The sequence below is a fragment of the Clavelina lepadiformis genome, chromosome 1 (assembly GCF_947623445.1).
Source record: "Clavelina lepadiformis chromosome 1, kaClaLepa1.1, whole genome shotgun sequence".
In the NCBI taxonomy this organism is placed as follows: Eukaryota; Metazoa; Chordata; class Ascidiacea; order Aplousobranchia; family Clavelinidae; genus Clavelina; species Clavelina lepadiformis.
The window spans coordinates 18,175,909-18,198,389 of record NC_135240.1 but is presented as its reverse complement, the minus strand read 5'-3'; the positions used below and the strand labels follow the sequence as shown (position 1 = coordinate 18,198,389).

At 34.6% G+C, this 22,481-nt stretch overlaps 1 protein-coding gene across 1 annotated transcript; it reads right to left on the bottom strand.

The window, feature by feature from the left end:
- Nucleotides 1-217: 217 nt before the first annotated feature.
- LOC143447656 (uncharacterized) lies at nucleotides 218-22,245 on the bottom strand. The gene is made up of 14 exons (XM_076947764.1): nucleotides 21,963-22,245; nucleotides 12,740-12,937; nucleotides 12,238-12,324; nucleotides 10,169-10,271; nucleotides 7,508-7,632; nucleotides 7,159-7,247; nucleotides 6,428-6,769; nucleotides 6,281-6,354; nucleotides 4,765-4,830; nucleotides 4,579-4,642; nucleotides 4,326-4,453; nucleotides 3,910-4,100; nucleotides 3,711-3,806; nucleotides 218-1,144 (listed from the first exon to the last, which is right to left on the bottom strand). The coding sequence occupies exons 1-14, from the start codon at nucleotides 22,143-22,145 to the stop codon at nucleotides 293-295; spliced, it is 2,598 nt and encodes an 865-aa protein (XP_076803879.1). The 5' UTR covers nucleotides 22,146-22,245; the 3' UTR covers nucleotides 218-292.
- Between the last annotated feature and the right edge of the window lie 236 nt (nucleotides 22,246-22,481).

Genomic DNA, 22,481 nt, shown 5'->3' with positions numbered 1-22,481 from the left:
TGAAACACTTGCGGTCTCTTAAAACTACTTCCGGTCTAAAACTACTTGCGGTCACCCAAACCAAACCTTAAAAAAAACCAACTTTGGCACAAAGACCATGGTTATGTATTAAATTAAGTTTTATTCCCACATTTCCCTTTATTGTTGGTTACAAAAGTCACAATTACGAGGCGCTACACGTTCATATGATTGCTCCAAGAGCATAAAGACACACAAAAATGATGACAATATATTTCCTTCAAATCAAAAACGAATAAACGCAAATCAGTAAAGGTTCAAAACAATGAATCGTTTAAGATTGGTTTTCTAATAAATTATGACACATAGTAAAATCTGATTTACTGTTAGCGTAAGCTGGTAATCTGGTCTGAAAACCTGGTGGAGGTTGGCTGAGATTTCCTGAAGTTTGAATTTCAGGGTTGGGGTAGGACAGCCATGGCGTAAAAGAATTTTGCGTTGTTTCAGTTTTGTTAATGTATCTGCTACTTGAAGCAGTTAGATTCATGGAGCTATCATTCTCTGTTAGAGTCTGCAAAGATTTCATCCAGTGGGGAGTTTCCTCTTGGACAGACTGTGGTCGATATGGCGTTGGAATTTGCGAGTGGCTTGAAATTATCGCAGGGTCTTTATTAAAGGGCGCCGAAGACAAACCAGGTGGTGGTGCCAAAGCAAAGGTTTCATTCGTAGCATGTCTTAGGCCAAAGCCATTGTTAAGTAATGAATGAGTGTCTGCATTATTTGTTGGAAATGTTGACTGCGAAGAGGAAGCAACACTCCAATCATTAGACCCTACAGGAAACATTGAAATGTTATCTCCAGAACTGGATGCTGTTTGTGAAACAAAGGATGTTTCCCCAAAACCTAGCACACGAGAATTCTGGTTGACTGGATGGGGTAGTTGGCTATTCTGACCCGAACTATCAACTGCAAAATTGATATTTACGCTGGGAAGTAGAGCCCTCAGGCCATTCTGCCACTCGCTAAGCCCTTTGATTTCATAATTCTGGTCAACATTTTCCTTTGGGAGGTCAAAATTGTTTTTCTGTCTTCGGTAATGTTGAGAAACACTATTAGGCGATAAACCCGAACCATGAGGTGACGATAATCCATTCAAATATACATTTGACTTAAGCTGTGGCATGCTCTGTAAAAGAAAAAATAAATAATGAACAACACTGAAGAAAAAGATACAAAAAATGAAATCTTAACCATAAGATCATGTCATACGAGTGGCAAATGAGTAAAGTAGTACCATCTTACATACTTCAACAGATTGCAATTGCATTGGATGGAAAAGACCGAGAATTGAAAAAACTAAGTAACACCATGTATATATATAGATAATCAAGAACATAAAAAGCCATATGAGTTTTGTCTAGCACAATATACATCTACAATATTGCATTTGAGTTAACAAAGTGCACGAAAAGTACTAAAGCTAGTTTTTAAGTTAATAAAACTTATTACATTAATTTCAGCTTGAAAGTTTACGCTGATCTGCTTTAGAAATGAAAATCGTTGTAACATGTTTTAATATCCATGCACTAATGGTAGTGATGAAAAAAACGTTGCCCTCTTCATGCTACAGTTTTGCATGATGAAGCCAAGACTGAGGAATGTGTACGCAAAACGTTTAGCCCAGACTTATTGCAATTGTGTAGGAAAATAATGAAAAAATTGTACCATTTTCACCTTGGACTCTATGTTATGGGCAATATTTGTCAGCTACTCATGATCGAAAATAACTACGGTCACTGTGGTAAAACATATGGAAAGGCATAACATATAGATCTCAGCAGCTAAGTTTCATCCAAATTTCTCCAGGTTACTAGTAGTTGGACGGCCTACTTAAATATGGATTGAAAGATAATATTTTCAGTCTACCACGCCACCTTTGCTAAACCTACGTATATTTGAATACCATGATCCTGAAGACAAAACCTGAAACAAAGGTGGTTGTGTGATGAAAATATGCCACATGTCATTTAGTACTTTACATTTTTCCACTTTCATACTTCGGCCTTTGTTGAGTAATTTAAGGGGTTCTGTTGGGTTTTGTCGCTGGCAATGTAATAAAATTGCTTTCTTGTATTTAATTGATGGTGCCGCGGTTCACCGTGAATGTGGCAAAAAACCTGGCATAAAAAGATTCAGAATCTTCTGTTGTAGTTGCGCCGCTGAGACTCAATTGCACGTAAAAAGATTGGAAAATTTCTGGTCCGGAAATTGGTTGGGTAACCAAGGTTTAGTTAACTGTAGAATGGCATACCACAAGGGTTTTGGCCACCAAGCAATGTTATACTGATGCTGCCGTTTCGTATGTTGAAGTGAAGATGGCAAACTAAAGTAAAGACCCTAACTTGTTAAATTTGTAAGTGAGAATGATGGTCAATATGCATCAAAATTTGTATAAAATTTTCTGTGATCCCAGTTGGCAACACGTATCAACTATCAAGACATCTTTGCACGATGCCAACAACAAGCTAATGAAACAAATGTCTAGTCTTGTATAGTTTGAAAGCATATTGTACTGAATGAACTAGTTCACACCTTGAAGAAGGCAAATAAAACTGCACAACGCATATAAATCTTAAGTTATGAAGTTCCTTTATTTACTGCTATGGTTCTTAGAAATTTTCAGATGCACTCCACTTCACCGCTATCCCCATGAAAAATTACGAGACCAAATGAAAAAGAATGCATCTCATTTTCAATTTCCGTTTATAAATATGAAACGATGGTATTCATTAGAGGTTGGACAAAAGCGAAAATAGCTGGACTCGTCATTCTAAATTGTACTCAGCTAAGAACACAGTACTGGAATATAACAGGACAAAATATAGTACTAATTTTCAGCGAGGTTGTAATTTGTCTATGGAGGGTAAGAAGGGTAACTATCAATGACATCATTGTAATGCAAGAAAGCAAAACTTTGCACTGGGTTATGTCTTTTTATCCTCTTGGGTTGAGAATGTGTTAAACGGTGAACATAGAAAGCAACTTGTTTCCACTGTTAGATTTGCACTTTGTTGCTGTGCACAAGTCTCGTAATATATATTATTTGGAATGACTTGTTATTTGAAGTTTAAAATATTTATACACACAGTTGCAGCAAACATGTTGTTTTTACTTCTTCTTTGTCATGATTATTTACGATAATTGTTTTTCAGATATACTTAACACCTCAGGGACAGCAATGACTTTGTTTACTGATTTGCAGTAGTTTTTCGATAATGGGTGAAAACGTATTTTCCATAACGAGAAGCCATAGATGAATATAGGGTGTTTTGTTCAACATTCCCACATATGATTTTGATGAGTCAAAGCCAAAAATTTATTTTATTGCACCAGCTTTAACAAATAAGATAGTAACAATGTCATTATCGTATGAACATTACTACAACTCATAATAATTTTTTCATTTCTAGAGCAAATCAAGGAAGCTTGGCTGCTAAGATCACTGCAACAAGCTTTATCATCTTTGAAAATTTCATTGCTATAACTCAAGTATTTCTCTTTTTCAAATATTTTGTGCGTTAAGGTTAACTTAGGTGAATATTGCCGAGTGGCAAAATCGACAAAAGTTGAGTTAGATCTCTCTATTATGGAAGTCTTTATCTTTTTGCGGTGCGGTGCCATAATGAAATCAAAAACCCTTCTCTAGAAATTCTAACACAATCATAAGAATTCTGATAACATATATTGTTCACCTGATGATGCAAAGATGAATTCATTAAAGGTTGAAGGTGGGATGTTGAAAAGTTCTGGTTTGCAGAAAATGATCTTAGCGATTGCTGTGTTGTTTTCTAAGTTTTAGAAAGATTTGCATTTGATATAGATGGTAATCAGTCCATTTATTATTTGCAGCAAATTAGCACACCTGAAAAAACTGAGGGGTGTGATACATACCATAGGCAAGCTGCTAGCATTTTCTTTCTCCAAGAGATCTGCCAGCCCTTTGTTACATTCCAGCCATGGATCGAAGCCTAAATCATCATCACCACAATCAGTCTCTGTACCCACTGCAATGTCTGTAGTTTTTGCTTTATGAAAACCAAATGCTGCCTCCCAGTCGTTTGAGCTTTTTATTGGCATGGCATCTACAAATGATCCAAGGTAAAGCAAATTACGAAGTATTGTGAAGAAGCAGGATCGAAATTTCTGGGTAGGCAATTCTAATAATTTCATGTAATTACAAAAACATACTTCTCCAAACATTAATGCTTAAAACAGAAATATTTTATTGCTTTAAAACTTTTTTGGTTAGCACTAAAACCATACAGTATTTCTCAATACCCTTGACGGTAACATCATTAAGTTGATACCTGCTAATGGCTGTGCATTGGTATGAGGCATCCACATTGAAGTGCTTGAGCTCGAGTCAAACAAATTTCCTGAGTAAGTGAGGCAACTACTCTCAAAGCCAGGAAATGCTTTGACTTGGTGGCTATAACTAGTTTAAAATAAAAATATAATATTGTGCACAAAACAACAGTGAGCTAGCTGTAACAGCTTTTTTCAATTTATGTCAATGGTAGTATGGGAAACATGAAAAATAAATCCTTTGTACATAGTTACCGGCTTGATGGTCCCTGGTGATCAGTAGCATCAGGTGGTTTTGAAATAAAAAGACTTTCTGCAGCTGCCATAAGGATGAATAAAATAAAGTCAATAGAAGTTAAAATCACATGTAGGCAAATAAAGCGTTTTGAACGAAGCTGCCATCTCAAATTATTATTACCATGTGTTATTACATTTTATTACCTCGTGCTAAAGTATCTCCTTGTGGATCACTTGTTACATTATCAAGACTACCCAGCTTATCTTCAGCTAAAAAAGAAAGATTAACTTCATATACTATTTTCTTTGTACGATTCATGACTATGTGCACAAATACTGATAGAAAGTGGAGATGATTGAAGAGCACTCTTGAAAGATTTATTGCAACCAGATGATAGCAATTGATCACTCTGGTGGCAGAAACAATTTAATAATACTAATAATACATAAATACTAGTAAATTAATAACACTGGCCAACAAAAACTCTTTTTCATGGTGCCAAAGATCTCTCAACAGCGTTTACCTAACTTTGGGTCGCCAAGCCTAAATATGGTTTTAGTCTATCAGGTCTGGCTTGTCTGTTAAAATGCACCCACTATAGTGATTGATAAGATATGTTTATTAAAAGCCGGTGTTTATTGCAATAGCGATATAATGGTAATGTATATATGAACAAAAATGCATGTTCACAATAAATAAACAAGCCATCTTAGTGATATTAATCAAGAATATTCAATGTAAAATCATTTGGTTCGTTGAAACTGCAAACCTTAGGCTTTTTCTACTGTTCATTGTCCATTGCAGTAAGTGTTCATCGCAAGGTTTACACATGATGTGCGGTGCCCAAGACTTGTCTTGATCACCCAACATTACTTTGAAGTAAGCAAGATAAGTACGCTTTACAAAATCGATGACTGATTCCCTGTTTGTTTTAATGTGGATTCGCCATAGACATAGTACAAAACATTTGGTTCATTTAAACAACTAGTCTTTCTACGTTTGCACTCCTACATAAAGGGGTAAATGGGAAAGAGTAATTGGCAATAGATAAAAACTTATTATGTAACAATTGGGAGTGCGAAACTAAAGGAGTTCTTTTTTATTCAAATAATTTTGACTCCTTCACACCCTAAAATAGCACCTTATACCCAGTTAGCAATATCACAAAAACAGCAAGAAAAGCGCATTTGCATTGTGCAAGCAATGAAACGATATTATGATGTCATCAATAACCAATTGTTAATTAAGGTATGTAACAGAGAGCATATGAACTCGGATTTGTTTCGCTAATTCATTACATCACACAAAACTAAATTTTTAAATAACTTAAAAGCTTGACCTGATAGGGAAAAATGGACTGCATTTTTGAAATCAGGGACCAAACTTTAGTGTAGAACAGCTCTAAAACCCTGGGCATCAAAAAGTGTGTTGGCCAGTGAAAGAAATTGCTGTTTGCAAAACAGTTCTGTAATCTAGGTCTACACTACGTTTTACAAGAGACCACGCAAATGCCAAAGCACAATTTCAATCAGACTAAGTCACATTTAAATCCCTAAACAACAGCAATGATTCCAGAAAAATTTTTATTCCTACATGTAATTGAGTGTACATATTAACCGCAGTTAATTTACAGGTAAAGCAAGTGCTTACAGGAAGCATTAGAACAAGATATAAACACTCACCAAAATAACATTCAAGTTAATAGTAAATGTAAAAAACCTGTGAAATCAGCTTGCCGCACATGACCTTCTGCATTTTCTTTCGTGAGTTCCTCACATGGAAAACTTTTTAATCTAAAAACAACATAATCTCCTTCAAAAAACTGTAACTGAAGAAAAAACACATTCATTCATCATTGAGATACACCTGTTATCAGATTCTGTCCCAACATGACTAACAGGTGGTGGAGTTGTTGTAGTGGAGGAAGACTCTGAAATGTTACAGCTATGGTCATGATCAGGGTAAATTTCTTCATCATTTTGTTTTGGTAAATGCCATGGTGATGATTTCGTGGCTTTCTTTGCAGGTGAAGTTTTTATAATTGAAGTCTTGTCAACAGCAGGAGTATGAAGTTTACTGAAGGAAGCTTCACTGGAAATTTGTATGTTACTACATAAAACGTTTTCTTTATTGCTTTGTTGAATTGTACTGGATGATGACGCACTGATTTTCTGTGTCTGGCTTGGATTCCTTTCAGTTTCAATTTCACTAAAACAAAATAGCAGTTCAAAATACTGTGTTGCCAAATCGGTTTACTTATAAAAAGTGACATATTTTTAACTCAAGCACAACAAACTAAACGTTTTTTGCAATTGTAATTGTACTTCAACTTGAAGATGCAGCAGAAATTAAACATTAAACTGCTATAGTACATTGTCTTGATTACAATTTACTAACAAGACAAAAAACAGAAAACATTACTCTAGAAAATTTACTCTGCTAAGAAACATATCATACATAAAGTCAATGGAATTTTACAGCACTTTATTTACACTATAATGAATTCATAATAATCAGGCAAAACTTATTAGATTTCATGAAATACTGGTGTAGAGTAAATTAAAGCATTTACTTGCGACGGATTATGCAAAACATACCTTCCAGCTGTAATCACTGGAGAATATTCCCTTTCTTTCTGCATCATTTGATCAATTAACTTCTGTTCCAATTCTTGGTGCTTTCCAGCCTGAATGTGGCATATGCAAAATAAACTTTTCAACACATTTGTTTTTATTTTGATGAGTTGACAGACAACATAGACTACTTTCTCTGAGTTTGTCACAGTATATTGTGCTTGTGATTCTCTAGAATTTGGAGTCGTCAACTTCATTAAATTTGAGTTGAAATTGAACTTGAGTCATCCATTGAATTTTTTTTACATTGGAAGGTATTTTCCAAAAAAACAACTCAGCAAAAAAGGTGCAGTAGCAGTATACTTAGAATCACCTGCATATCTTCTTTTGTAAAACTTAACTGATCTTCAGCAATTTCATGTAAATACATGCAGTCAATTTTTTGGCACTGCTGGTTTTTCAAATATGTGCTGCAATATTTGGTGGTTCCAAGTGAAGCTACACAAAACACAGATATAAAGATGTAATGTATTTAAAAATGGCAATAAAATACATATACCTAGTAAAGGAACACCTTATATTATATATTATTTTCATATACTTTTTGTATATACTATACTTTGTATATCGTATTCAACTATTGATATTTTTTCGGCGTTGATGACATAATTACAATAAAACATTTTAAATATTGGGATGACTGGTAGCACAATTAATAAAATTTACCCAAAAAGGGTAATTGGTCTTAATCAAGTGCATACACTAGATACAGTTTGGTGCAGTTAGAATGTTAGATTAACCCATAGTCGTAAGATGTTGCGTGCAATACAACTGTATCCACTTATGGGCTTTCAACATGACTTGAAGAAACACATATCCATATTCCAGTTTGATAAGAATGTATATAAAATTATAAATTTTTTCAAATTTTTTCTCATTTTTTTACTTTTTCATTATTGTTCTATGTCTAATTTTCCCGCATTGATTCTTCAGATTCCAAAAGTAGTAATTTAAAGCTGTCTGCTATCAAATCATAATATGCAGCAACTTAGGAAAATACTGCTAACGTATGAACTAGAGCTAGGACCACTCATCAAGTTTTGATTAGAGGAACTTCCAAGTAGAGAGGACGGCAAAACATTCTTAAAGAAACCCAGTTTTCAATCCATTATTGTGCTATTATTTTGTGAATTATTACAACTCCACATACTAGGCAATGTAAACAAGGTAAATGTTTAACTGTACAGAACAATATGGTGAAAATCTATAGATAATAAACCAAGTAGGTTATTACAACTAATTTGCCTTTGAATAAAAATTTTTCAAGGAAGTTAACACTACCCAAACAACTGGATTACTGCAAATGGCTTTAAAACCATAATTGGCTTAGACCAAGGTGAATTTATTATGGAGTGGCCAAACTTAATTTCATTACTTATAAATGCAGTATATACCAGTGCATAGGGCTCCCTTCAAGACAAAAATAACACATCAAAAAACAAAAAGTTGGTTTGAACGCCAAAAATAAAATCTGGCCCAAAATTTTTAAGTTATGTCAACCAAAATAACGTGTGATAAAAGGTGTATGCTTCATTATTCTTAAAAACAACAAAATTAGGGATTTTACTGATAAATTAATCAGGGAACTCTGTTTTATGTGTTGATGTAAATCATTGACTATCGATATAATTGAAATGCATTTGGCGGACATTCAACTTCTGTTATTTACATTGAAGCATTCATAACCTACGTTTAGGTTTGTTACGTTGTGAATACTACACTAATGAAAGTCATTACAATTATATCACTTGACAAACATCTTTTACACTAAGATTAAAAATGTTACAGTTTACTGATTGATTGTTTCACTGGGTTGAATTTTCGTGAGGTACAGCACTCCAGTAGAACAGTGTTTCCCAAAGTTGGTTCCACAGAACTTTGGTTGCATAAAAGACAGTTAAAAATCGCAATTTAGTACAGAAATATTGTGTAATAGCCAAACCAAATTATTAAAGCGCACTAATATATCTCGGCGGAGGGAAGATTTTTGGAGTGGGCAACTGTCACCCTCCTTGACTATGCCATTGTCACACAAGTCACGATAGTCGTACCTACTGGCCATACTGCATTTATTGTCAATATTAGGAAATATATCCACTATACACTGAGCAAAGCACTTAGATTCCAGCCGCACCCACGCAAAACCAGGCTGAAATCTCAGGCCCGCAGATGCGCCTTGGCCGCGCATATCGAATGTGCCAGGAAAAAGACTTTCAGATGTCTTCCACTTCTTAGCGAGCTTATTGAAGAATCTGGAGAAAGCTTGCCAGATATGATTGCTAATGACATTGAAAGCCATACCAGCAGCTTAATTGATTCAGTAACTCAATACTTTAAAAATTTGTAGAGCAAAAATAACTTCTGGGAACAGAATCTTTTCAAGATTACAGAAATGCCAAGAAACTTAACAGCAACAGACTATGTAAGTTTAATAGAAATAACATCAGATAGCCTCTTGAAGGCTATGTTTGAAGAAGTTCCTATAGCTGTGTTCTGGGAAAATGTAATCGAACAATATAAGAAATTATAAAAACAAGCTATGCGAGAGATATTATCATTTGCATCGATGTACTTATGCGAATCAGTTTTTTCCTGATATAAACAAATGAAGATCAAGACTGGACGCTACATCAGATGAGAATTCAACTATGAAATATTAAGTCAAACTTTTCAGAGTTGTTGCACTCTACAAAGCAATTGCATTCCTCTCATTAAGCAGTGTCGTGTTTTTTAAATTGCTTGTGTTTACTTTTATTGTACTTAATTTTCTTCACTATATGAAACCTAAATAACGACAATTTAGTTGAAAGTTCATTTGACGTTTCTGGCGTATTGGGGATTCCTTGTCAACTTAAATAACCCTGCAAGGATCCGCTCGGATCCAAAAAAGTTTAAGAAACACTGTACTAGAAAATAAACTGTAACAACAACGTGTTGATGTGTTCTTTACCAATCTAGGTTAACATTAATTCACCTTTTAATGTTCTTCCATCAATATATACATTGTTAACAGACTGTATTGCTCTTAATGCTTCTTCCATCTTGGAATATGTTACATATGCACTGCAACTTGGCCCCTAAAATGATATACCATAGTTTTTGAACTCAAATTTTGGATCATATATGTGCTTTAGACATACTGTGTTAAAGCTTTGATAAACTATAAATAAACAATAGCTAGAAAAATGAAGTGTGTCAAACTCATTGGCCAGCTTAGAAAACAATTGTTAGGCACATGTCAACCAAATTTCAGTTATAAAATAGTTCATTAGTGCCAATATGCAATGTGGCCAGTGTATGTAAGCGGCACAAACATTATCATCATTTATGTCGAAAACTAAACAATTCACTACATAACCCAAAAAACACCTTCTTGAAAACAAATTTTAACCATTATTCACATTACAAATAATAGTCCGTAATCAACTTTAGGACAGTTTGGTAAAAATGGCATGGTTTTCATCAAATTAGATGAACAAAATAGCATAGTGGTTCAAACTAGTGGCGTAACCAGAAATAATCAAAGAGGATTAGCAACAAACTATGATATACTACCGCTTTTTTTGGGTATAAATCGACTTTTTGGGCCAAATTTCAACCCCAAACTATTGCTACGACTTATACACGATTGCTAACATAACTAAAATTGCGAAGCGCTCTGCTCTGTTAATGGGCACCTTTGTCTCGTACGCGTATTTGCATGCACGTCTCATTTCGTATCAGAAATTCAATTTGAATCATGCGGTTTGGAAGCTTTGATGGTTATTAGATATTGTGGTGTTTTAGTGTAAATAAAATTCATTACAAAATTTTATGTAGGTGTAAGTAGTTCAAAACGTAGTTGTAAGAGTGTTACATATTGCTTAGATTTGATCAACGAAAGTGTAAATTCTTCAATAAAATTTAGAGAATTTCGAGTATATTTAAGTTGTATATACTCTTTTTCGTTCGGAAAATTAGTACAACAGTATTTTTTGAATATGAATACAACCATCCAGTCAAAGCAAAGTATTTATGCATTAGCGATTGTTAGGACGCGCATCATTGACGACTAAGACCGCTCGACGTAACTGAAGAGAGTGACTATTTCTCCGTATGTAGGCCATGCAGCCTGATGTTAAACATAGGTGATTAGGTTAGGAGAATGGTTATGCAAAAAGTTAATTTAGGCTATTTAGCGTTTAACTTAAATTAGACTTAGATTGCAAGGAAGATTTAGGTTATGTAAGTTAGGTTAACAAGAAACCATGAAAAATAGCTTTAAACATAAGATTTTTTCGGATGAAATAGTGAAAACCTAAACTTTAGTTCAAAGGTTAACAAGAAACTGTGAAAAACAGCTTCGATTGCAATGATGTTTTTCTGGTGAAATTGTGGCAGCTGTAATTGAAACATTTTTATGTGGACAACTGACACAAGAATGGTAAATGTTTGCAAAGTGTTTCCAGCGTATAATGATTTCGCGTGATTTAGTCCTGAGGACTAAGTTACATTTTCTAAGTGTTTGAGAAGTCACGGTTAATTATGGTCCATTAATTTGTGGTATAGTATAGCAAAAGCCAGGTCAGCAAACTTATTAATTTGGAGGAACACAACGACACATAGCATATGTTTCTAAGTTTAACAAAAACTGTTTTAAAGCAAATAACTTCCATGAAAAGTCTTTTTGATTCTGATTTCAACACCATAAACACCAACATTCCAAAAAATAAAATATTTTCCTACTTTACACCTAACCAAATTAGTTGTGCTACTGCTACAACACGTAACAAAAATGAGTACAACTACACTCTCACAAGAGGCAGTCTACGTTAATCAGAACAAACAGTTTACACTTTATAGGCTAAGAATTATATTAGATTTCATCAAAAATTTGTGTTTTACATACATTTATTTAAATATAAAAATCTTGCTGAAACTCTTAAACAAAAATGTTTTTGACATCATAATCTACAAATATTGGTTTCCAACTAAAATATTCCCATATGAATATGAACAGACTACACCTGTCTCTTTAAAAGTACTTTTAAGTTAAATACGTACTTGGGAACCAGCATAAGCAGTGTTGCTGTTGATAACAACTTTTAAAATTTTTCCGTATTTTCCGAAGTAGTCTTGACGCTTTAAAATCTGTTTAAAATATACTAATCACTGCTTTTACTCTGTTTATATAATGCGTTTAATAAATCGCATATAACCATAATGACACAAAGTCATGTACCGCAGGTATGAACCAGAAACTAAGCATAGGTTGCACCTATAGTTTACCAGTAGAGAGCTGTTAGTATGTCTTGCATGGGATTTTTTATATCATAATACCACGAGAATTTATTATTTGTAGTAGCAAAAGAAAGCAATCATGAATGCTAACCACGACTTAATTACAAAGTTTCAGGCAAAGTTATCTGTAGGAACTGACAACAGGTATCTACTGTAGCATTAAATATTTTGCAAAAAATTTTCACATGGTCATTAAAGTTATGAACTAAAACAAACCTTGATAAATTAGAAAAACTCTCATAAAAACTATATCTAACTTTCCTACCTCTGGATCTGACAATCGTTGGGACAAACCAACAACAAATACCAGGTTCTTTTGTAAAACACGCATAGCTGCAAGATGACGCCGCCCATCAGTAAGTCTCTGTCGGCGCTGAACTTCCTTTTGACGTTTTTCTAAACGTATCTTTTGCAAATCGGAACCACTGAGAGGTCGAAATTCTGCAGGATCTTCTGGATATGACTGAATTTGAAACAACAACAAAAAGTTAAACCAGTTGGTGTAAAATATGGGTACATCGTACATATGACCATTTATAAGTAGTGTTAATTAATTATTTTACAGGGCATTAAAAAACCAATAGTCTTTATTATGGGCATAAGCACCGAGGTTCTAAATTTGAAGATCTAAGTTTCCACTTAAATCAACGGGAAATACTAAACACGTGGTGAAAGTAGTAGAAATGGTTGAGCAGTATATAATAGGCATGGCCAACCTACAATAACTTATCAAGGCCAAGTATTCCCCAGGAAAAAGTAATCAACATTAATGAGGAACATGATGAAGGCCTTGCCTACTACCTCGTTGAAAGGCCTTTCAATTGGTCGGAAATCTAATGACATGCAGGTTGGACCCAATTGTGAGCAGAAAATGCAAACAAATAAGGAAACAAAACAAAACAAAGCTATGAAAAAACAAAAAAAATCAAGACTTAATCAAGTAAGTTTTGAACCTTTTATCAAATAGCATAGCTTAACAACAAACCAGTAATGCAAAAAATTAGAATGCAAAACAAAATTCTGGGCTTAGTGTAGAAAAGATAGAAGACCGGTAATAGCAGTAAGTCCATGAAAATGGTTACAGTGTCATGTATTCGGGAACAAACAATTATATGCAAATTATAATGAGAAAATAATTGATGCATATGCAATCTTGGACGGAGACATTAAACTTGAGTGATGATGTACAAGCCTTTCATGCCTTTGTACAAGCTACAATATAAATGAACACATTTTATTTGTTTGTTTTCATTATATTTCTATTGCCTGAATTCAAAAATGTTCACCAGAACCATTGAAGAGGAGCTGGTGTCATTCATTAATTCCTTGCATAAAGGCATTACAACAATGGCCCACTGGGTATCAAACACAAGCCACATTATTGTGAGCCCAACGCTTGGACAGCACAAAGGACAGTTATAATTGAAATATATCTAGTGCTAGTTTTTATCGAATACAAATAATATAATATCTAATATAATAGATAATTATAATCTTTCATATAATGAACCAACCTGTGGTAGTTCGAACATGAATAACGTAAGCTATGCTGATGATACATATGGTCCTAATGAGATTCAAAGGACAAAATACAAACTAAAAAGCAAAAAGTCTACATGGAATTAAATAAAATGAAAAAAGCCATAGCCATTATAAACAAAGCAAAATTCTTTTTTGCTAAATTACAGTGAAAGAAACAATTATAATTGTAATTAATGCAAGTCAAGAGTTTCTGAAATCTTGAAACAATGACAAATTGAAATATCAAAAATGACAATGAAACAAATTCACAAATTGGCGACGAAAGGCCACATTCCAACAAATGAAATCTGTGCTGTGGAAAATCAGCTCCATTTCTACCTGGTACAGAGTCCTAAAATGCTTGATCTATGTTATCCTTGAAAAAAATTAAGATACACAGAAGCTCTCAACAAAAAACTTGTTAAAAATAACATTTCTGAGATAGGCAGTTTTTGCAGAATGCAAGAAGTAGGATGGATAGCTAAAAATACCAATGAAAAAGTTCTGCATTAACTTAATGACACCAGGAGCTTTTCGAAAACATTAAAAGACAACTCAGATTTTCAGGACGTGTTCTCTGAAAAAAATTAGAACATGTCTCAGCAATTGGGAAAATTGACCAACCCGGCAAAACAAGCTCCACGAAGACAACACATAACTTATCTCAAACAGCACATTACCAACAATGATACCAATTATCTTTTTCAAAATTCCGTTGATTAGGAAACTTGACATTTACAAATGAAGCATTTGATGCTTGGAATAAAAGAAGACAACAGATGATGTACAGAACCAGTGTATGTGGAGCTCACCCTGGCATGACAAAATAATGACATCACATACCCTGGACTGAAGAAATTGATAAACAAATCTTGATACTTGTATGTATGGTTGGTCATCTGCTATGTTCTAGATATGGTCATCTTTTGCAGGCAATTGTAAATGATTATGAATCATACATATATCTTTATCACTCCACATACTGACAGATTTTTGCTTAACCCCAGACTGTGCAAAACATTCACAAAGCAGGATATCTCACATGTTTGTCGTTGCAGGACGGCTAGTGTCATTAGGTAAAAAACATCCTGTCTTGAACTCACTGTTTCTGGTTTGCATGTCCAATGTATGCCAATTGTTAGGAGATGCTACAAATGACACATGCTGACGTTCTATTTTACCACACTTTTCTCATTACATCTTTCGCAAAAATGATACAATCGAATCGTACATGTAACAAACTTGCGATATTGCTTTGATTAAAAAACTTTCAGTTTAGTAGCTCTTGCACTTCTGTAACAACACAGTTGGCAATAGCATATTGTATAGTTAAATCAAGCATAAAACATAGGAAGCATTTGAGTCATCGACTGAGATGGCTAGGGCATATTGAAAAAATGGACAGAGAAAAGTTGACAAGAGTTTGGTTCAAGAAAGTTCTAGGAACTACTGAGAGGGAATGGTCAAAGAAGATACGGGAAGTACAAAATGCAAAAGAGAGGCCAGCATACTGGAAAAGTGCAGTTGAGGGGAAATTGAAGGAAAGTCAAACTGCAGAAAAAAGGTTGACCTTGGCTAGCCAGGTTAAAGGCCTTACCTCCGGGCAGAATGAAGGATGATGATGAATATACGAAGAAAAATCATCAAATCATTGGTGAATGATAATTCTGCAATTCTTAAGCATGATGCTGCACTTAATACTTTGTCAAATTGCTGGCATATGTTTTAATCCTTTTTTGTGGGAGTAGCACACATGACATTGGTGTGGAGGCTTCGCTTTGTTGGCAGTTGGAGGAATCCGGAAAGGATGACATGGAGCTTGAAAAAGAGTGTTCTCTCTCACTAGTCTTATGAAAAATGTTGAACAACTCTTGCTCTAACTTTTTTCAATCCATCTGTTGTCTAAACACACAAATGAAATCAAACCTTGATTTAAATCTTTCATTCTTCCTATAAATTATGAATGTTTTCATATTCAAGACGTGGCAGAAAAGTTTTTTATCTTCTAAATACTGTGCAGCCTTTAAGATAACATTAGTTTGTTGCAATATCATATTCAAGATAACTTTGAAAAATAATATTTTGAGGAAGAGACTCCACACCCTGTGGACAAGGCCTTACATGGCAGTCAATATCACATCATAACTGCACAAATGATTTCGCCCATGGTGATTACTATATTATATAATATGGGCCGTAAACATGATAATCCCTCTAATCTCCAATCAAATAAGGTTCTTCTTTCCTGTAATCATCAACTCCAATGAAGCAAAGACCTTCATTCTCATCTGAACTTGAAAAAACAGCTTACAATGATCTTCTTCAAACAGGCTACTTCAACATAAGGCTCACCTGACACTTACACTTTTAGCAACCAAATTTTACGTAGTTAACGTTTGCTGTAGTTTTTAATGCTGATGCTGAAACATCACAAAAAGTTATCATTACGTTGACAAGTAACCTGTGGACTTCTCTTCCTTGATTTACATTCTGTAGGCCTATCTATTTCCTAGCATGCTAACGAACTGCTGGACATATCTCCTGCAATGAAGATATTAATGGCTTTAAGTTATTACAATCAACAACTAGAAGAGCTGGAGATATGTTAGGATAAAATAGAAAGAATGTTTAAAAACCCTCCAAAACGTGGCTTTTCATTAGGACGAACTGAGTGGTTAGGATCAAAGTTTGTGGCTCTTGGAAACATATCATCTGGTAATACAACTTCTTACACTGGAAAGGTTCTCAAAGTTTACAAAACAGCTTCTCAGGCAAAGCCGAAGCTGAATCTGCATAATTTGTTTTTGAATAATGGCAGCTTATGAACACTGCCCTTGATTGTGTTGATGTTCAACAACAGTGGAAGAATGGAGCAGTAAAACTGTTAGAAAAGAAAACTCTCCAGTGTCCACAAAGTAATTTATCATGCTTGCAGGCATTAAAGTCATGACTTACTATTTTGTATATTTTGGCGTGTTCTATTTGGAAAGAACAATAATGGGGCCACATAATCTTGGGTTCATATATTTTAAAAATGCAATATTGATAATATTGATCAAACAAAAGTTTTCATATATTATAGTTGGACACTGATCAATGGTTGCAAAGCAAAAATTATTGTGTTTGTAATAAAATAAACAACTTATTTTAAAAAAAAGTATTAAAAATCCAGGCCAGGCGCAACACTTTTTGAAAGGTAGATAAGCCAAATCGTGTACTATCAGAAAATATATGGGTAGCTGTGATGTCTTATAACCAAGCCAAAAGGAATAAGTTGAAAAACGACCACATGTTTCGTTTCATGGCATCACCTATGCCATAAACTGCCTCTTTTCCGTGGGAGATGGTGCAGAAATTCCATATGATGGTAATTTCATCAATTTTTTCCAGCTGTGGCATTGCTGCAGAAATGAACCGTATTTGAATTGTGAAGATGGTCTGTCAGACCAAACATGCAAGCTGTTCACATAGTATGGGAGACTTTGAATCAAAATGGTTAGATATGGTATACCCTTCACAACTTTTTTGTGCTAAGTGCAAGAAAAAAACGATGTGCATGATGTGTGATAGGTTGTTCATTTTTTGTCATGTTTAAATAGTTCGAATTAGATAGATTCAAACTAACTTCACAAAAATCCTTTTTTGACAATTTTCACTTCCTGACCTCACGTGCCACAAAGTTTTCACTTAAAAATTAGTTACTTAGAAAATTTCCCCAAGCCAAAAACGTTGAAAAACTTTAAATTCATAGTGCGGTGAAAAAAATTGGAACACTTTTTGTTTAATACTTTTTTTATATCTTTTTAATATTTTTTGTTAACATGTTACCAGCAAAAATTTTTAACAGCATTCTCTGAGGTATTACCTGGAAAAAGCAGAATTCTATTTGAAAAAACAAAATTTCACACTTTGTAGCAGGGGTCGGGAACCTATTTGGCTGAGGGGGCCTTGAAAGCTACATATTTTTAATTGTATTTCCGTTAGAGCCATATAATATTTTAACACTTAATGCAACTAAACGTGTGCATTTTTAAGCAAAACCAAAAATTTTAGACAATGATAAATGTCTGAATGTAATGAGTTTTTACGTTTTGGAAAATTACGGAAAATTTTTTATTCATAACAATCGTGCTAAGAAATGTCAGCTTAGATTTATCTGCGAGCCAGATGCCGTGATCAAAAGAGCCACATCTGGCTCGCGAGCAATAGGTTCCCAACCTCTGCATTATAGCTAGTATACCAGATTTTCAATTTTCTTCATCATAAATGGACGGTTCTCAAACTCAATTTTTGCTTTCATAAAACTAGAAAATTCTAAATGCAACACAGAATACAAGAAAGAACACAGGGTGATTAGAAAATTGTTGCTAAGCTTTTGCCACAAACTCTGCCCAATAATGCAACATAGTGGTTTTTAACGCATTTGGAGTAGTGAACCTAATTCTGCGTTTAAAAACTATGACAACGTCTGTCTCTGTTCTTCCACTCATGCCCAGTTTTGTCGCCAAGTATGATTTGTAAGCGGCCTTTTATGGTTTGCGATTCTCTTAATTAAGTATTATTATACCTTCATAGACAATACACGTTAAGTAAAGATAAAAAGTGGCGCTGCTTGCAATATACCATTTTCCTTTTTTATAGCCTGATTAATACATTACAAAAAACATGTGAAACGAACAAATCATTAGAAGGGTAGTAAGAAAACGGTACTGCGCTGCCAACTAAAAGCCTTAACAATTTTGAAAAATATTACAAGAAGATCATACCACATTGTCAATAACAGTGTAGCAAACACAATGGACGAGAGCTGCTGCTATTGACATCTTCATTGTTTTATGTATTGCCATAATGCATATTTTCATTTTTTCACACCGGTCATTGTTTTGATCTGGTTGTTATTACTGTTAAATTTGTGGTCCTTAACACTAACTATTCTTTCCAGGAATTAAAAAAAGATAAAATGTAAAAAAAGTTAACATGCGAACGCACCAAACAGAGGATTCTTCAAACTTGACTTACTCAACATAAATAAATGTCTAGGTTCCCGGTTTAGGATTACACGACATCTCAATATTGCGGTTTAAAAAACAAGTTTTTATTTTATATGACTGTAATAATAACAAACAAAATTATATTTTTATGTGGTTTTTGGTAATGTGGTAATGATAACTTACTGCATACATGACAAATGCACAGTTAATAAATGTTGCGGTGAGAAGGGTCGCAATTGAAAAAGGCTAAGTATTGGTGTACTATGTTTTCGAGTAAAGTGTGAATTTTTGTGTAAATATATACAGTATGTAAAATCCTGCTTGTTTAAAAAAATACAAAAAATGCTGCTAAAATTGTATGTTAAAGTCATATTTACAACTAGACTAAACAGAAAACATTTTTCCCTCCTCTATGGACTAATGCCTTGTAGAGGCAGAGGAACTTGAGTGCCTCGATGAACTTTCAAGGTATACTGGAGGAAACTTCATTTCGAAAGGTATTGATACCAGGTCAGGTCAAAAGTAAGAGGTGGAAACCCACCAATACGTTCACTATGTGTTTAGGGAAGCGATTGGGGGAAGTGCAGAGGACTTGTACTCTTGGAGATCCGACTTGCATTCACTCATTTTCTGACAGGAAAGGAGCATAAACTTGTTGAAGAAGCCAAACGATATAGCTTACATATTGTATGGACTTTTTCAACAAAGTCCATGGCTCCGGAACTGTTCAGCTGGCTGATGGGTGGAAACTTTTCCACTCTGGCGCCAATGCAACAGTCTCTGCCCAGGCAGGTGTGTAGGATACTCATATGTCCCAGGCTGGCAGATTGTGTAGATGAAATAGATTCCTTTAGGTCAGTGCTTCTCAACCCCTGGGCCGCGACCCAAAAGTGGGTCGCCATTTGGTTGGTTTGGGTCGCCGTTGCCAATTAAACTAGTCCACAAAGCCGTTTGATAACTGAGTACCTTACTCTATTCATTGCATATTAACTGTTTGTTGACGTCATACTTCATTGTTGCGTAAACACAAATGAAGAAGCATGGTGATGATTATTTGCTGTGAGACTTTAGATTAGCTACGTTCGAGTCAAGGCTAAGTATTTGTAAATACCCATTTTTTGGGTAAAAAAATTGGGTCGCCTCAGCATCGCTATTAATTTACGTTTAATATTTGGGTCGCCGCAAAAAAAGGTTGAGAAGCACTGCTTTAGATGGTCGAGTGTGCTAAAGTTACAGAGACAAATTCTGTTTTGTATACAGTGATATGCTCCAAATTCAACATGATAATATTTCAAGTTTGTTGTTGTCTTTGTTATCTTTGCAACGTTTTGCAGCAATCTTAGTGCTATTTATTAGTTATTGATGCTTTTTTTCTTTTTTATCAGGTGTTGTGCCCCACGTGTTTTGTTTTTGTTTAATGTATTACGCCTCACTTGTTTTCATTATGCTTTACTACTTCAATAAATTGTGTAAAAAGGTGAAAAACATCGTCTTAATCTATTGTTGTACTCAACAATTTTATTAAGTCAAGCGACGCAATTCGATTGGTGTTCATGAATAAGGTCATCCGATACAGAATAAATTAAAAAAGGCCACACGCCAGAAATTCAAAGAGGCAGATAATTGACTTTGATATTAACAGCACACCATTCTATTGTTGGCAGACAATACTATTTGCGATATTAACATTTTACCTTCACCAAACATGACACATATTAACAAAAAGTAGTGAGTCTCAATTCGAACCGTAAATGGCATTGCAACTTAATAGCATTAGGCTCAAGAAGTAATAAACAAAGAAAGTTGCAGATTTACCGGAGTGAGTAATTAATTTCTGAGCTAGTTAAGTACCGAGAATAGTCATAAAGTACAGTTGTACGTTATCGTATTTATTTGTGCATCATCTGCCCGTTTAATTGGCCTGTGCCTCATGAAACAAATCGAGTGAATAGATTTTTAACATCTATACTCACGGCGTATGTTTGTGATCAGTGTGGCTAATTTGATGTTTTTGGCCCGCAATAAATTCGCAGTGCAAATTGCTAATTACACGAAAAGTAGTTGCTGTTATTTAAAACTTTTATTATTATTAAGTGTAGTTAGGTACCATGTTTCACCCAAGTGTGACTTATTGTATGTTGATGCACAAGCAAACTTGTAATTGGAAAGTTTCCAAAAAAGTGCGCCTAATTAGGACGTTAGACCATAATTTCTCAATACTCAATCCTGATATGGGAGTGCAATCATAAAGGAGATGTCGTTTAAGTACTGTATCTTTTAAAGATTTACTATAATCTGTAGTATAATTTAAACATGATCTAGCACACCAAGCTCTTCCAAAAAACCTTTTCGTTGTCAAAAATTAGTGGTGGGCTAAGGCGCCATTCGTACTTCTGGCTACGCCCCTGTGCTCACAGGTGCAGGCTCAACTAGGTCAACTCAACTAGCTCAACTAGGTCCCAACTACGGTAGTTTGGTCATGTCACCAGAATCACAGAATGCCATCGAAAAGACCTGCAAACTTAGTCAAGCTGGCCACATCAACCAGTAAGAGACTAACAGGTCAACCAAGGATCTGGTGGTACAATCACATCTAGCACTGGTCACGAATAGGTATCACTTTAGCTGAACTGGCAGACGTGGCGAAAGATCACCAACTTTTCTGGGAGACCCTAGAGCTGCTATCCCCACAACCCTCATGAGAAACAACCCCAGGCAGTTGTCCATTAAGATAGTTTTCAATATTACCAAATGGTTACATTTCCTACAAAGTTAGTGTAGAAATGGTTTAATCTGGCTAACTGACCAACTTTGTGTTTGAAATAAAAATGTTGTGCCAATTTTCAATGCCAAAAACATGAATGCAACTTTCATTAGAAGTTTTATAGTAAGTCTTTCATGCAAAACAAAAAACAAAAGTATAACAATAATAATATAACAAAAAACAGCATGAAAATTGTTCAGTGTGTTACTAACCGTTCTACAAGCAGGGCAAAGACCGTTTTCATCAGTCCTGATTCGATGCCAGCAGAATCGACAAATTTGGTAACCACATATGCAAGGAAAAAAGTTAATGTCGTCAACTTCCAAGGGCTCCATGCACAAGGGACATTCCAAAGCTTCATTATCATTGCTGATCTCTTGTATTTGAATTGGCATGTTTGAAGTTATATATTATAATAGTATGAACAATTAAATAAGACACAGTTTGGTTTCCTGTGTGATAGCAATAACATCCATACGATAAATAATATCTACAACCAAAACACTTTTTGAAGTTTGACAAAGCTGTTTTAAGCAAGTCATGCATAACACGAGTGCTGCGCAAGGAAAGATTCTGAGGCCTTGAAATACATTAAAATCTGAAGTGATCTGCACAAACTTGCAATTTTCTCTGTACGTTTTTAGCAGGTTTTTAATGATTTAAGAAGATTTGCATTTCTGCCTCAAAGAAAGCAAAAGTTGTATTTTTATTGTTTGTCACTGCAGAAACGA

Excerpts from the sequence above, each read along its gene's own strand:
- LOC143447656 (XM_076947764.1), bottom strand. The coding sequence starts at position 22,145 with ATGCCAATTCAAATACAAGAGATCAGCAATGATAATGAAGCTTTGGAA. Across the intron at positions 10,272-12,237 it reads CTGCTTATGCTGGTTCCCAA|GGGCCAAGTTGCAGTGCATA; the intron begins GTACGTATTTAA and ends ATATCATTTTAG. Across the intron at positions 6,770-7,158 it reads CCAGTGATTACAGCTGGAAG|TGAAATTGAAACTGAAAGGA; the intron begins GTATGTTTTGCA and ends ATTTTGTTTTAG.